The 15204-nt window shown below is 41.4% G+C and overlaps 1 protein-coding gene across 3 annotated transcripts in view; it reads right to left on the bottom strand.

The window, feature by feature from the left end:
• Positions 1–15204, bottom strand: part of cdh8 (cadherin 8) — a 138756-nt gene that overhangs the window by 112250 nt on the left and 11302 nt on the right. For all 3 annotated transcript variants that reach the window (XM_086071363.1, XM_086071364.1, XM_086071362.1), the window contains one exon: positions 14175–14570. In XM_086071363.1, the coding sequence (XP_085927489.1) occupies positions 14175–14402 (228 nt within the window). In that variant the 5' untranslated portion in view covers positions 14403–14570. The remainder of the gene's footprint in view (positions 1–14174; positions 14571–15204) is intronic.

Raw genomic sequence — 15204 nt, 5'->3', positions numbered from 1 at the left:
ATAGCTAAATTTCGTCATTATTCACATATCTGGAAAAAAAAAACAACAACTTATAAATACGTCTTTATATATTTAAAATAGAACGTATTTATTATTGATACGATTGGCTGGCAACCAGTTCAGGGTATACCCCGCCTACTGCCCGAAGCCAGCTGGGATAGGCTCCAGCAACCCCCGCGACCCTTGTGAGGACAAGCGGTACAGAAAATGGATGGATGGATGGATGGTATTTATTATACCTTTTTGGGAGCAAATGAGTTAAAGATGGTAAGGCAAATAATTTAGGATTTTCAAGATTCCACTTGACTTGATCCGCACTGCGCTAGAGATCAGCCAAATCCCATCACCACATTTAGAAACAAAACAAGATCAAATGCCATTAAGATTACCTTGTTTTATTTTTTATTAGGATCATTAATCTCCACAAATTGGATCTTAACACAGAGCACCAAGTGGAATAAGCCATATTTTTTCTTCTAATTTTTTTGTTTTGTTTTGAAGAGAAATTGTGTTCAAAAGAACCTCGACTGTAATGACAAGTTTGCTCTATATTATTTATTTGGTTGTTCCTAAGATAACAAGGAGATTCATTTTTCAAAAATTATTTTCCAGTTTAATACATTTTGTAGAAACTTTATTTGGACGTACGCCACCATTGTTCTTTACGGCGCAACGCATTCAGTGCGTAGTGACGTAGCATGGCGGCAGGCTCTCTGCCGAGCGATGTGAAATGTAAGGTTAGCCTCCGGAGCGTTCCTAAAGGGCCGATCAAAACTCTTGAATGTGTGAATGACGAAAGCACGGTGTGGGGGTCGGGTGACTCTCCCGATCGCATGTTGTAGTTTTAGGTGAGTGTTCAGATCCGAAATGTAAATAGCAGAAGATTACAACTACTTGAAAGTTACGTTCAAAACCCTAACCACCAAAAAAAAATAATAATAATTGAATGCGCCAATCCAACTGAGTGCAAAAAGTTAATCTAGAGCCCTGAAGACACCTTAAAGTCCCAAGGACCAATGCCGGAAATTGAACAGTATGTTAGTTCTTTTGGTTCGATACAGCCATTTGCGATGAATTCCGTGGCTCATACTTTGACTTCTTATGAGGGAAATTTCCACAAATTTAAAAACGTCCTGGTCAAGTCTGGATGATGATTTTGCGGACTTTTCCAACCATGAATTTTTTTAAAGTACTATCCAAAATATGAAAGCACATGATCATTTCTTGATTTAAATGTCATAGTATCGACACTTATTTGCATTCCTGAACAAAAAAAAATGTCTTCAGGGTTGAAAGAATCCACATTAAAGCACATAATGATGCTAACTGGTCTTTTTAAAGGCATGTCGTACTCCGACATGTGTCGAGCAGTGTATGTTTACACACGGGTTGCATTCATCTACCCGAGCGTGCGCCTGCCTGTGTGTGGGCGGCGGCGCCCTCTCGCCATTATTTCGTCTGGCCTTCTCTTCACGTCATTAAAGTGAAATAATTCATCTGCGCGAAAAGGTCAGCGGCACACTAAGACAGCAGAGAGTGAGCGGGGGTGCCTGATGAGGAAGAGGTGGGGAAAAAAAAGAAGAGAAGGTAGAAGTGCGCATCAGTGATTGAGGTGAGCAACCCTCAGCAGTGATGATGATCATCATCTTTAATCGCAGGCCAGCGTGCTGATCTTCAATGAAATGTCACACATGCCGCTGCACTTTGCTTGCCTTTGCGGATAACACACTCCCTCACAACAACAACCCCCCCCACGCTCACACAGTTTTTCCCACATGTGTTCCCAGCTAAACAAACATCAATTATGGGGCGGAGGGGTCCAGAAAGACTGGCACGACTTGACACGGAGCACCAGAAGAAAAGGAAGGATCGTAGCCAATTAGCATGTTTCACTTAATAATCATCTTCATTTAAATGATCACTTTTGAACCATTAGGGCCTCTTGAAATTGCTTCATCTGTTGTTGTTGACAGTAGCAAACACGAAATTATTTATGCAAGTCTATTATGAGTAGATGCAAAAAAAAAAAAAAAAAAAAAAAAGTCTCAAGAACGCATGCCCAGAAGAGTGTAACAGTTTGGTCCGAAAGCCGCCCAGCAAGATTTGAAAATTCAGCCCCAGCAGGCAGTTTTGCTTGGTAACATGATATTTGAATGGCATATGTACACTCTAAAACCGGAGGCGTTTGTGCAACTCAAATAGTCTCGGTCCCTTAAAGTTTCTTTTTTTCTTTTTAATATATTATTAACATGTTTGAGGATAAGTGCTGAAAACATGAGAATAATTTATACTTTATTGTTGAGACACTACATAGCGTTAAACTCTTTTTAGCCGGTTTATTACGTTTGCTAGCTCGCTAGCTAACAGGCTCACTCCTCCGTGGCTGGGCCGTCATCAGAGAGAAAGAGAGTTTGTCCAACTCTGTTTCAGCAGGGTAACAAAGATGGCGTCCATATGTCATGTGACCAGCAGTTGGCCAATCACAGCGCAGAGTACTACCCTGCTGAAACCGAGTTGGCCAAACTCTCTTTCGATAGCTCGTAACAGAAAGCGCCTAAGAAAAATATAACCGTTTATGAAACACAGCCTGCAACGGCAAACGACAGACACATAAGCGCATCCTGTACAAACAATTTTAACAAACATATTTGATTGACAGGTTAGCTTCAACCCAGCTGGAAAGCAGCTTCTATTTTTCAAGACTTATACTTATATAGTACGATTCTCTGTGCTGTTTCAAATACAAGACGTTTCATTTTCACTCGACAGGGACTTTAAATTACACGAGTGAATTATTGGGCTGTAGCTGCTGCTGCTGCTAATTTTGCTACTTGGCCAGCATTTGTGATATCACATTCCAGATTCTCAAGCAAGCGGAATACTGCGTCTGTGTGACGCTTATTTTTAATGCTCTCAGTCGCATCACGTTTGAAATATAATTACAGCCAGTTGTTCATTTCAGCCAGCACTTGAAGAGGGTTTAAGTCCTGCTAAATGCATCTTTGGAAGCGTTTGAGAGCATATCAGGCAAACAAAGCCACAGCCGTGATTACCTCTGCCAAGGAAGTGGGGGTTTGTTGTTAGTTAGAGCAGGATTATGTGAAAAACTGCTCAACTGATTTTCACCAAACTTGTGCCAGGAACTGATTACTTATTTGGTCCGATTGTGCCAATGTTGAGAGTAAAGTGGTTCACATAGAACATCAAGTGCACATGAAGCTTTTTTCTTTTTTTTTTATGGCCGCTACATCTTTGCGAAGCTTCGCAGGACTGTCAATGGAGTCATTATGTGCGGAGTGAACTGTGTATGGCTGCAAATAACGCTCCACTGTCATTATTACCCACCCCGCCATACTTTAATGTTATTGCCCTGACATTTCATGTCCTGCAGCAGCCATTTTCTAATGCCATAGGGGTTGCGTTTGCATCGCTCTACCTGCATGACTCACGTAGTAATGCAATGTGTTGTGTGTGTAGACTTCCTGTAAAAGTAGAAGCGCTAATTCAAACCCTTAAAATCGGGATTGGTTTTATTTTAAATTTTTGTAATCTGTGCTTCAAACTGTCCGTGGCTAGACTGAGCAAGAATCGAACTTGCGCCATCTTCTTTAAACAGACCAGTTAGCATCATTAGCGCAGTATTATTCATTCGGCAGCCTTCCCAAGTCAACATGCCATCACCATTGCTCTCTCTTTTTTTTTTGTGTGTGTGAATTCACCTGAAACCTGTTATAAAAATCTAAGACCCTTTACCTTAACCCGATACTTCAGAGACCCGCCAGAATCGTGAAGTTGTCAGGATACCAGAGGAAGGACCAAAGTAAGGAACGATGAAGCAAAGACCAGACACCAACAGAGTTACAAATCTAGAATTTTTCACCAACCGCAGAATTCCAACCGGATAAGGGAGACATCAAGAGACCAGAGGAAAGACTAAAGGAAGGAAGGAAGGCTAGATGAAGCAGAGTGAGAACCACAAATGCCAACCTCTACTGATTCAGCGACCAGTGGGAGAAGCAAATTATTTTTGGAGGTGCGTGGTGTATAAGAATGTCCAACAAAGAGCCTGCACCATCTGCTTGTCAGGCAGCATTATGGTATATACCACCCACTGGTACTATTTGTACTTAGTTACTTGCCACCACTATAGCCAAGTCCCGGCATTATATTACAAGCCGTTTTTTTTTTTTTCACACTAGGGAGCCCAAATCGTGTTTCTGCGGTGGCGTATCGCGAGGCCCTGTCATGGCCGCCAGCTCTCTTGTGTGCGCGTCAGCTGTAATAATGATTTAAAAAGAAAAGTGCAGCCATTCACACGGCTTCACAGTCCCCGAGCAAAATAATAAGCTTGCCTCTATTACTCACATCTGCGGCCCGGCGTGATTAAATCCAGGTTGTCACGCGGGGTTGGGTGAGCCGCGTTACTTCCCCGGTGGCATTGCTAATTCATAAGGCGCGGCGGCCTCGTCGCGGCGCATCCTGGCGATTAGCTCCCTTTGCCGTATTTGTGGTTTGACAACTCCTCATCGTCCCCAATTTACCGCCTACCGTCCACACTGCTGGGCCGTGCGGGGGTGGATCACTTAGCCGGCTAAATCATCTGGCACTCTGCCTTGAACTTTGCTCTGACTAATTTATAGGAATTAAAGCAGCTCACCTAACACGCTCGCCTGGCGCATCGCTTCACCTAAATGAGGCTGCATTCATTGTGAGGTACAGTACTTGCTTCAAGGCCCAAAAAAAATGGAAAAGCTTCGTACCAATGTAGCCATTTACACTCACAAGCTCACAAGTTATTTGAGGTTAAGGTTTTATGGCAGGTAATAAAACTTTGCTGCACCAGTGACACAAACTCTGATTTTCCATGATGTAGCGGCATCCTTACGTCTAGTAAAAAAAAAAAAGCATCAAATAGCTGCAGCTCATTCAGAATGCTGCAGCTCGGGTTCTGGCCAGAGCAAAGCGATCAGATCAGATTACTCCAGTCCGAAAGGATTTACACTGGCTCTCAAGTCGGCTGTAGAATAGATTTTGAAATTCTGCTACTGGTCTTTAAACCACTGAATGGTTTTGGGTCTTGAACGCGTTAAAGAAATGCTGATTGAATATAAACCCTCAAGCTAAGATCGGAGATCAGAGCAAACATGGTGAAGCTGCACGCAAAAAGAATAAGATAAGTCAGCCCCGACTGAAAATGCTTTACAGCTAGTTTGATTAAGGTCTTATAAAAAAAATGTTTTTTAATGACAATAATATTTTTTTTTTATTATTATTATTTTATTTTTTATTTTAAGAGCTCAGTATTGTTCATTCGGAAATGTCATCATCATTGCTCTTTTATTATTATTATTTTTTATTATTATTTTTTATATATTTTTTTATTTTTTTTTATTTTTTTGTGTGTGTGTGTGTGTGGGTGAGTATGTGTATGTGCGTGCGTGCGTGCGTGCGTGCGTGCGTGCGTGTATTTGTTAATACAATAATACAATAATATTTTATATGCAGCCTCACTGGTCTAAATTAAAATTGTGTTAGTGGAATATGAGTTAAGCAGCCAAATCCAGCCATTTTTATCCATCTCAGGGGGCGGCCATTTTGCCACTTGCTGTCGACTGAAGATGACATCGACCAATCACAGTGCACCTGTTTTCTAAAGCTGACCTGTGATTGGTTGCAGCTGAGACCTGAGCAACATTGATGTCATCTTCAGTCGACAGCAAGTGGCAAAATGGCCGTCCGCACTGATGGATAAAAACAGCTGGATTTTGCTTCATAGCTCATATTCCAAAAATGTAATATTATTCAGAATGTCTTGTTTAGACTAGTGAGGTCACATATAACATATTGTCAAGAAATGTTTAAGGTTGACTTCCGCTTCAAATATTTTTTTCCCTTTGAATTAGTAATTTTATAAACGTACCTTTATTAACTTCTTCTGTTTATGTATTTCAATGTTTTTGAACGTACGTTATTGTAGTAATTTTGCTCTTGTGTTGGTATATGCTTTTAGGTGCTGTGTTTTTCCTTGTGTGAAACACAATGTGTTGAATTGTGTAGAAAAAAAAATCTTTATAAATAAAGCTGCCTTGTCTGTTTTATGTGGTTCAAATTTGGTAGTAATGAGACAAAATCTGGACAAAAAAAATGGAAGATTTTCTGTGTGTTTTGCTATATATTTATATAACTTGGCTTAAATGCCTGAATTGAGGCACCCACCTCTACCACCTATAAAATATCGCTTCATTCATTTGAAGCAAAAAAAAGAAACAATCCCAAGAGGACCATCAGACTTAACAACTTGCAACGACGCCAAAAAATGTGTTCACACTAAAATGTCAGAATGCCTATACTGTATGCTTTTGTCATGAAGGGACTGTCTCCTAAATTTCATGCAGCTTCGTGAAATTGGATCTGGGGACTGAATTCTCAAAAATGCGTTGGGCAAGGCTGTCAAAGCAAATGTGAGAGTCTGGTCAAAATTGCCTGTAAATGGCTGCTTCAGACCAAAATGGCAGCCTGCGCGCACCTGTGTATTTTCAGGCCGTGTTTCGTGATGGATTTGCTCACCAAACTTCATATTGCAAGTGAAAATGGCTACAGGGGCTGAATGTTCCTTATTCTACACATTCTTCTCCACTGTTAGAAATGAAAAGAGGATGCAGTGGAAAGTCACCAGACCAGGTGAAATCACCTGAGTAATTATTCAAGGTTATTTTTAAAACGTGCTCCTGTAAACAATAGTATGTTTATGATCACGAGGCAGCTTTCTGCTTTAGACGAGGTGTGTCAGGAGCTGCTATTGTTTTTGCCAGAACAGACCTTGTCGACTGCATTCACACTAATCTGGTCCCAACAGTTCAATTGTTGCCTGGTGGTCCGCTGTTTTATGACACTTTGCTGATAGAATGGCCCCCCGGCGGCACGGGCAATAGGCCACACAGCCTCGGGGAAAAAAAGGAGGCAGAGGATCAGGGAGGTTATTTCCCTTTAAATCACACAAGAGGTAGGAAGGAAGATCTAAAGGCAGCGGATACAAAGATTACACAGCTGGGTGCCAGAAAGAGATGTCGTGGATGTGAGAAAAGCAAAAGGAGAAGAAAAAAAAAAAATAATAACACTCACTGATGGCATTCTCCCCCGCCCGTCTGCATTCAGAAGGCAATAAAAAGGGAGTCAAGCCTCTGGGAAACCTGCGACTATAATCCAGAGCACATTACATCGCTGGCCAAGGCGACGCTAATTTGTGTGTCATAATGACTATCAATCACAGGCGATAATGCTAATAGTCTCCTTAACTCCCACTCGCACATCCATCAATCACAGGCAGAAGCAAAAAATGAGCTCGGATCAGCCATGGTTGCAGTAGTAGAGATTAGAAAGGGTCGAAAGGGGGTGTGGCTTCAATTTTTGGAAACATTTTTTATTTTATTTTATTTTTTTAGAAAGTACACTAACTCTAAATGTTGTAGATGAGAAAATAAGGGACTTAACAGGTGCCGCCTCATGATGACTAGCATACAACTGTTAGCAGTTTGTGGGAACAGAGCATACCTTTTAGAATAACATCGGGCTGCGAGCCACATGCTGCTTTACCAAAAGTCTACAGACGCAGTATTTATAGACTTGGCGTCCTACATCTTGGTTTCCGGCCGTGTGATGTCTGCTCGCGGGCGAAGATAAGCTACAAAGAGCCTCGGAATGTTGACTTTTATCTCAGCGAGTCATTAAGATCTCTTCGAAAAGGGAACATCTGTTAAATATGAATAAACAGCGCAGAAAGGGAAGCGATAAATCCGAGCGCTGATCTCTTATCACCTGATCACCGACGCTGGATTGGACAATGGGAGACAAAGCAGAACGAAGGGAAATGGGGAAATGGCTTTAGCATAGCCAGGTGGCTACAATAGGGATACGAAATTAGGTTTGTTTTTGCTTCTTATTACATTGTTTTCTTTTATGTTTTCTCTTGTTTGTGGTTATTCATTAGAAAAAATGACGTCGTTTTTTTTTCTTTTCTGACAAAATTACTTCTTTTGTCACAATAAAGAACTGAGATTTTACTCGCTAGAAGTAATCATTTTCTTACACTATTGTTGTTTTATTACAGACAAGAGTGCAGAGTTTACGCTTGACAAGAAACTATATGTACTTTTTTTGTACTTTTCTGATGCATGTTACGTAAACAAGGACTTTAGACTTTAGAATTAATTGTACTTTTTTTGCGCTGATTAGATTTTTTTTCCTTCTTAAACGTATTAAAAATGTTCTTCCCTATAGAAATCAGTAAAGAAAGTGGATAAATGGACAGTCAATACGCATTTTTTGACATTTTAAATTAAACATTTTTTAAATGACTTTGTATTTTTATAGGGATTTTTCTTTTACTGTCAAGCTATGCACACGTCCCAGCAGGATCAATAATCAAAGCTGTATTGCCGTCGAGCGAATTGATGAATGCTAATGGTTGATTATCAGCGGCGGATGAAAGGCCTGAACAATGTGCTCCGCACGACTCGGCAGGCTGAAACGCAATCATTATCAATCCTCCCTCGCTAAGCGATGGAGCTCTGAAGGAGAGTCGGGGAAAAAAACTTGTGTGAAATATTCACGCGCCAGCCGCCATTAATTGGCTACAAAGAGAACACAAATCGGATTTGTCTATGCTGCAAACGCAGCCATTTGCTCGCTGTTTGTCTTTTTGTTTCCGAGCGGAGCGTTGACTTTTAATGGCCAAACGAAACGCGGCTGCACGCGTACTTTGGAATAACAGAAGCAGCTTTGATTGAATGCGGGAAAAAGTATGGCTAAGAGAGGTTTAAACACTTTGCAAGTCTTGTTTTAGTACAAAAGTTAAGACGTATTGCTATACGAGACAAATCAAGAGGACTTTCCAGCATAAAAAGATACTTTAAGGCAATTCTGGCCAATCAGAAGCCCGTAGAAAGTTATTTCTGGAAAAGTTCTCTAAGACTCTATAACCATTATCTATAAGGACGTTTTGACCAATCAAAGGCCTGATGGGAATTATGTCTGGAAAAACACACAATTTGGCCAAATACCCCAAAACGTGAGACCCAAAGGTCATATGTGGATGGTGAGATAGCGTACCATGTATCATATACTTTTGACACATGGTAAAGGTCCTTTAAGTGTATTAGAAAATAACAAGTGTCATATAATCCTCAAATTAATTTAAAATCAAATTTGGGAGGAAAATCCAATGTTGGAGTTTAAAGGGATACTTGACTCATTCAGCCATTTTCAGCAGTAGAGAGTTAATATTTTGTCCAGAATTAATTTCATTATTTTTCACGTACATTTGATATCTTTAAAAACTGAGTGTTCCACCTACTGTCGACTGAAGATGACATCACCACCTGTGCTGAGGAAGTAGGTAACGACAAATCATGGCTCAGAAAACAGGTGAGCGAAAAAGGCTCAATAAGTCTTCCTTTAAATTCTCCCCCTCTATCTCTATCTCTCTTTCTCTCCCTCCCCCTCTCTCTCTCCCTCCCCCCTCTCCCTCTCCCTCTCTCTCCCTCCCTCTCTCTCCCTCTCTCTCCCTCTCTCTCTCTCCCTCCCTCACCCTCACCCTCTCCCTCTTCCTCCCTCCCCCTCCCCAAAAAGAAGTAGCACTCCACATTGGCCTCTCATACCGCATCACAATGTCAGGAAGACAGCAAGCTGAAGAAGAACATCGGAAATGAGACGAGAGGTAGTGTAGGAGGGGTAGGTGCTGTCACGCCTCACGGCCGTCCTTTTCCCTCGTCTACACACCTACACACCTACACACACACACACGCACACACACACATACTCATAACCCCCCCCACCCCCCTTACATTTATGCTAATGATCTGTGCAGGGTGAGAAGGCTGTGAATGACACGCTGCTAAAAATCGATGGCGCCCAATCTCCCGCATAGCCGCCATGATGATGTCGCAAGAGCAGACTGAGGGAACGCATGTGTAATTAAAGCTCAGCCCAGGCAGCACATTTTATTACCTCCACAAAGGCCTAGCAGGGAAAGAGTGCTGTGTGTGCCGAGAGGATTACAGTACATTGCGGTCCAAGTCTGGATAAAAATGCAATCGACATTTGAGTTGCACTAGTACTGTCCCCCAGTCACTTCACCAGCATGGAAATAGTTGAGTCCTAATGTCATCCTCCAGGAACCAGATGCATCCACTAAGTAGTCACAGTGCTTCACTTGTTCCCATGTTTTGTTAGGTTACAGCCAAAATTAAATCCAAAATTTTATAAATTCAATGCAGTTTATTATCATCATCATTATCATTATTGAAAAGTCATACTACACTATAACTTACACAAGACTACAGACTACTTCTTCTACTTCCATTTGATGGTTGTCAAAAACTTTTGGTTCATTAGCGCCCCTTTCCTTAGCATAGATACCTATGGCTATGAAGAAGGCCACTGGCGGTAATGCATGAATTCTTCTTTGCTTGCAGTTGCTTTTGGTGCATTACTGCCACATTAAACGAAGTGCATGCATTTGGCAGTAATTGGTGGATGTGGATGCATAATTATGCGCTATGACTGTGGCTCTTATGTCAATTTTTTTTAAATTTATTTATTAACCACTGGAACCTTAGCATAAAAACAGTCACAGGAATCTGAATGTTGTTTTTCCCCACTTAATTTATATAGCGTTGTAGTTGTAATTGATTTAAATTTAATTTTTTTGTTTTGATCAGGTCATGTTTAATAAAATATACATGATTAATGTCAATGTTTTATCTAACTAACTAGATTCAATAATAAATAAAGAAATATATATATATATATATATATAAATATTCATATCTTTACTAATGCTCCAAGTAAGAGAAAGAAGTTTCTACTATTTGCAACATTGGTACTTCTGAGAATGTCTTCCAAATAAAAGTAAAATTGGTACTGTATGGAATCCTTAACTGAATTGAAAATCAACGTGAATCGAATGAAATCGCTTTTGGAAATCTGAATCGATACCCAGCCTTTCTATCCATCTATCTATCTATCTATCTATCTATCTATCTATCTATCTATCTATCTATCTATCTATCTATCTATCTTGTAGCTAGCTAGCTAGCTAGCTAATTGCCTATCAACCTAGCTAGCTAGCCAACTAGCTATCTACCCAGCTAGCTGGTTAAATAGCTAGCTAGCTGTATATCTAGCTGGCTGTATTTTTTTTTATTCTGTTATTCTAATATTCTTTTGAGTCACAATAGCAGTGCCCCCCTCAGCTCAGAACGCAAATGGTAGAGTTCAGTCCAACTTATCTTTACGCAATTTTCCATGAACTCGGAAGCACACTGCACACTAGCAACTGGGCAAATAAACAAACAAACAAAAATACGGCATATTATGGCAGAGGTGTTGTGCCTCAAATTCCCACCACCACAACCTGGTCCTAATCTAAATTGGTAAACCAGGTAGTCTTGTGCCGCCCTCTATTTACCACACAAAATGACTTCTGTTATTGTGTTTGTTGTACTGTATTGTGTTATGTGCGTGTGCGTGCATGGCGACCGGCGTCCGTATACATCACACTGCCAATTGTAGAAACACTGATACGACCCCCCCCCCCCCCCCCTTCCCCTCATTCTTATTAAAAGTTGGTGGAGGTCTGCCCTCCACTGAGTGCCATTCTATTTGAGTCTTAATTGAGCGTGAGCGTCACTGAAGGAGGAAGTGTGAGATAAAATGCTCTTAAACCAAAACGCAGTGCCGGCCGGCTCATCTTTTCATACTGAACTTAGTCGTGATGAGCACTTCACCTTGCTCTTAATCCTCATCATTATCACCTTGCAAAAATCTAAAAATCTAAAAGTCTTTTTCCGTCCACTTACATGCCCCAGTTCTCGCCAGGTCCTGTTGAATGTTTAATGCCAAAGCCCGGAGACTTAACAACAGCCGCCATGACTCCCAATGCAACTGCACGTTTTTTGTGGGGGTTTTTTTTTTGTACACCCCCTCTTCAAAGTCTGCAGAGAATTTCACGCCGCAGCCAACAAACGCTAGTAAAGCACACTTACTAAGCTCTTTGTGTCCACCAAAATCTTGGTCCAGTCAGCGTGTAGGCGGAGCGTAGTCGACATGTCGGTGATGTGCAGTCAGCCAGTCGGTAGCGTGTTGCCAGTATGTAGGTAGCGTCTCGTCAGTCAGCAGACTTAGTGTCGGTGTCATGTCGTCAATATGTAGGTGGTGTATACGTAGTCAACCAGTAGCTAAGTGGTTTGTAGTCACCCAGTAAATGGTTTGTAGTCTGCATGCAGTCACAGTCAATGTGAGGTCAATATGAGCTAGCTTAGCCAGAAAGTGACGTTGAGTCAGCAACTTGGGGACAAGTAGTGAGTATGTAAGCAGTGTTTAGTTTTCCTTGAAACTCTTTAAAGTTGTTTTAATCCCATATGTTGCCTCATTCTTGTAAAAACGCATAAGCACTTGATATTATACAAATTAATCATAGCAATGCTAAGCTAGCACATCCAAGACTGTCTGGCAAACTAAAAGCGTCCTTGGGCATTCATTTGTTTGTTTGTTAGTCCCCTCCTTGTAACGAGCAGCCATTGTCAAAGCCATCCGAGGTTTCTTAATTGACTGGCCCTAAAAAATTAATGCGCCACTTAACAGCGTTCTTGTGTTTGCACCGTATTTAAAGGGTAACACAAATCCACGCAGACAGAGAGATACACACACACACAGACACACAGGTGCGAGTCCCACATGGCGGCCAATGTTTAATTGATGCGACCATATGACGACGCTGCGGAAAAGAGACGAAAAAGTGAGCGAGGCCGAAGGGCGCGGGCGCAGGTTGAAGCGCGGCAAACGGGAGAAGAAAATGGACGCCGCCAGTTATGATGAACAACCCGGGCCAAGTGAAACGCTACGTGCCAGCCGGGCCGACTCCCCCCGCAGGTGAGGCCCTGAAACGAGCTGTGAACAAGCTGCCTTGGCCGGCCTGACACCTCCAGGCGGGCCAGGGAACAGGTGGCCTGATCCGCAGGATTAGCTCGCGGTTTTGCCTGCTCCGCAGTGGAAGACAACGACCCACCACGGAACGCTAGCGCGCAATGACGAGTACATTTTGCCCCGATATAACAGCTCAGATGAGAATACCTTCTCATCAAATTCTATGAAATGAAGACAATATATAGAAAATCACTTTTTGGGAGCTAAACAATTTGTTTTGCTTTTTGGGGACATGTGCACGTGTAAATTTGGTTTATTTGCTTTTTGGTGATCATCATTATCATTTTACTCACCCGTTTTGAACATAAACCAACAGTTAACCTACTTTGTTGGGAATTTAAAGTGTCACACACTTGTTGGAAACATAAACCAACCAGAGTTGCACTTTACTCACTTTTCAGGAACACAAATCATTGCACTTATTTCTTATTGACCCAAACTTTATCTATGTTCAATTGAGTTGTTGGGAACACAAACCAGCATTAGCTACATTAGCTCACTTTTTGGGAATATAAACCTAGCTGCATTTTAGCGCTTTTGGTTTACATGAGTCAGCCGTAGCGATTGTTTTCCTCACTTTTCGAGAGTAACACAACCTTAGCTACGCTCTACTTGCTTGTCGGCAACGTTAGCCAACCTAAAGCTATGTTAGCCAACCTTAGCTATGTTCAACTGAGTTGTTGGGAACACAAACCAGCCTTAGCTGCATTTTAGCGCTTTTGGTTTACATGAGTCAGTTGTAGCGATTGTTTTCCTCACTTTTCGAGAGTAACACAACCTTAGCTACGCTCTACTTGCTTGTTGGCAACGTTAGCCACATTTTACTAGCTTTTCAGTAATATAAACAAGCCTCACTTCCAGACTGTAAATAGGCACTTTAGTCGTTTTTGAGAACATAAACCAACCTTTACTAAACTGTTTTACCCACTTGCTAGTAATGTAAACAAAGCTTAGCGTCGCTGTAGGGTTAGCCTCGTTCAGTTCCTGCATTATGAAGGACATGGTGGAGAATTTAATCATGGCCAAAGAAGCATTTAAGCGCTTCCCATATCTTAGCTTCCCCATGACAACCAGAAATTCTCCCTACGTCCGGCGGGAGACGAAGAGAGGGAGCGCATTCAAACGTCCGAATTAATGTTCCCGCACGATAAGCGAGCTTAATATAACCGATGACAAAAGCCGCCACTCACCCTGCCAACCAGGATTGGGTCGGGTCCAGAAAATTCTTCCAGCACAAACATTTGGTTCCAAACCCATCCTCTCTTGGCTCGGCTCAGCAGTCGCTGTCCTTCGCCGGGACCGGCCGCGGTCTCGGCGCCTCCGATGGGGATCATTGACACGTAGGGGAGCGAAGTAATCCACACCAGCAGCAAGGACATCCACACATCTGTCGGCATCTCCTCGGATCTCCTCCACATCCTCGATGCTCTTGTTTGTTTGTTTGTTTGTTTGTTTGCTTGACAGCAGAAACTCTCTCGGCTCCTCAGATGGTCAACAAAAGGTTGCTGGCGCTAAAGGTCACTCGGCAGGGCCTTCCATAGTGGCGAGGGCGTCCGGCGCAGCGTCCATTAGTCCGAGTGGGAGACCTAAACCAGAGAGGGACAAATTGTAAATTAATAACCTCAAAATTTAAGTAGACAGGGTTAAAAAAAAAAATTGTTAGAATTTTATTTTTTTAACTAGATTTACAAGATGGGTGCGATGTTACAATTTGTTACAAGAGCTTGTAAACATGTTAATAACTTGTTATTAATACTTGCTTGTTACATGAAAACAGATTTTTCTGAAGTTTTTTTTAAATAAATAAATACAATGAAATAAATAAGATATCAAACAAGAAAGCTGAGTGCCATGATTGAAATTAGTGTAATTAAGAGTTTATAAATGAGTTAATAACTTATAAATACTTGCTCGTCAGATAAAAATTGCTTTTTAGAAAAAACATTTTTTAAATTAAATCTAAAATAAATATAATAAATCAAAATACACAATGCTAAATTAATTAGCAACTACAAACTGATAGAAAATAAATACATATTCAAAATAATAAGGTCCATAAAGATTACTGAATAATTCCGAAGTGCCCTTGAGCACAGCACCAAACCCTGTCCCCATTCCACCCCCACCCACCAACATCCATCTTTCCTTGCATGCGCATTGTCTGCTTCACTGTGTGGTGTGCAACACAAAATATTTACACTATGCAGCAGTTTAAAGTGA

Source organism: Leptonotus elevatus, chromosome 3 (genome assembly GCF_054856555.1).
Source record: "Leptonotus elevatus isolate MCC_2025b chromosome 3, RoL_Lele_1.0, whole genome shotgun sequence".
In the NCBI taxonomy this organism is placed as follows: Eukaryota; Metazoa; Chordata; class Actinopteri; order Syngnathiformes; family Syngnathidae; genus Leptonotus; species Leptonotus elevatus.
This window is presented reverse-complemented; position numbering and strand designations above follow the sequence as displayed.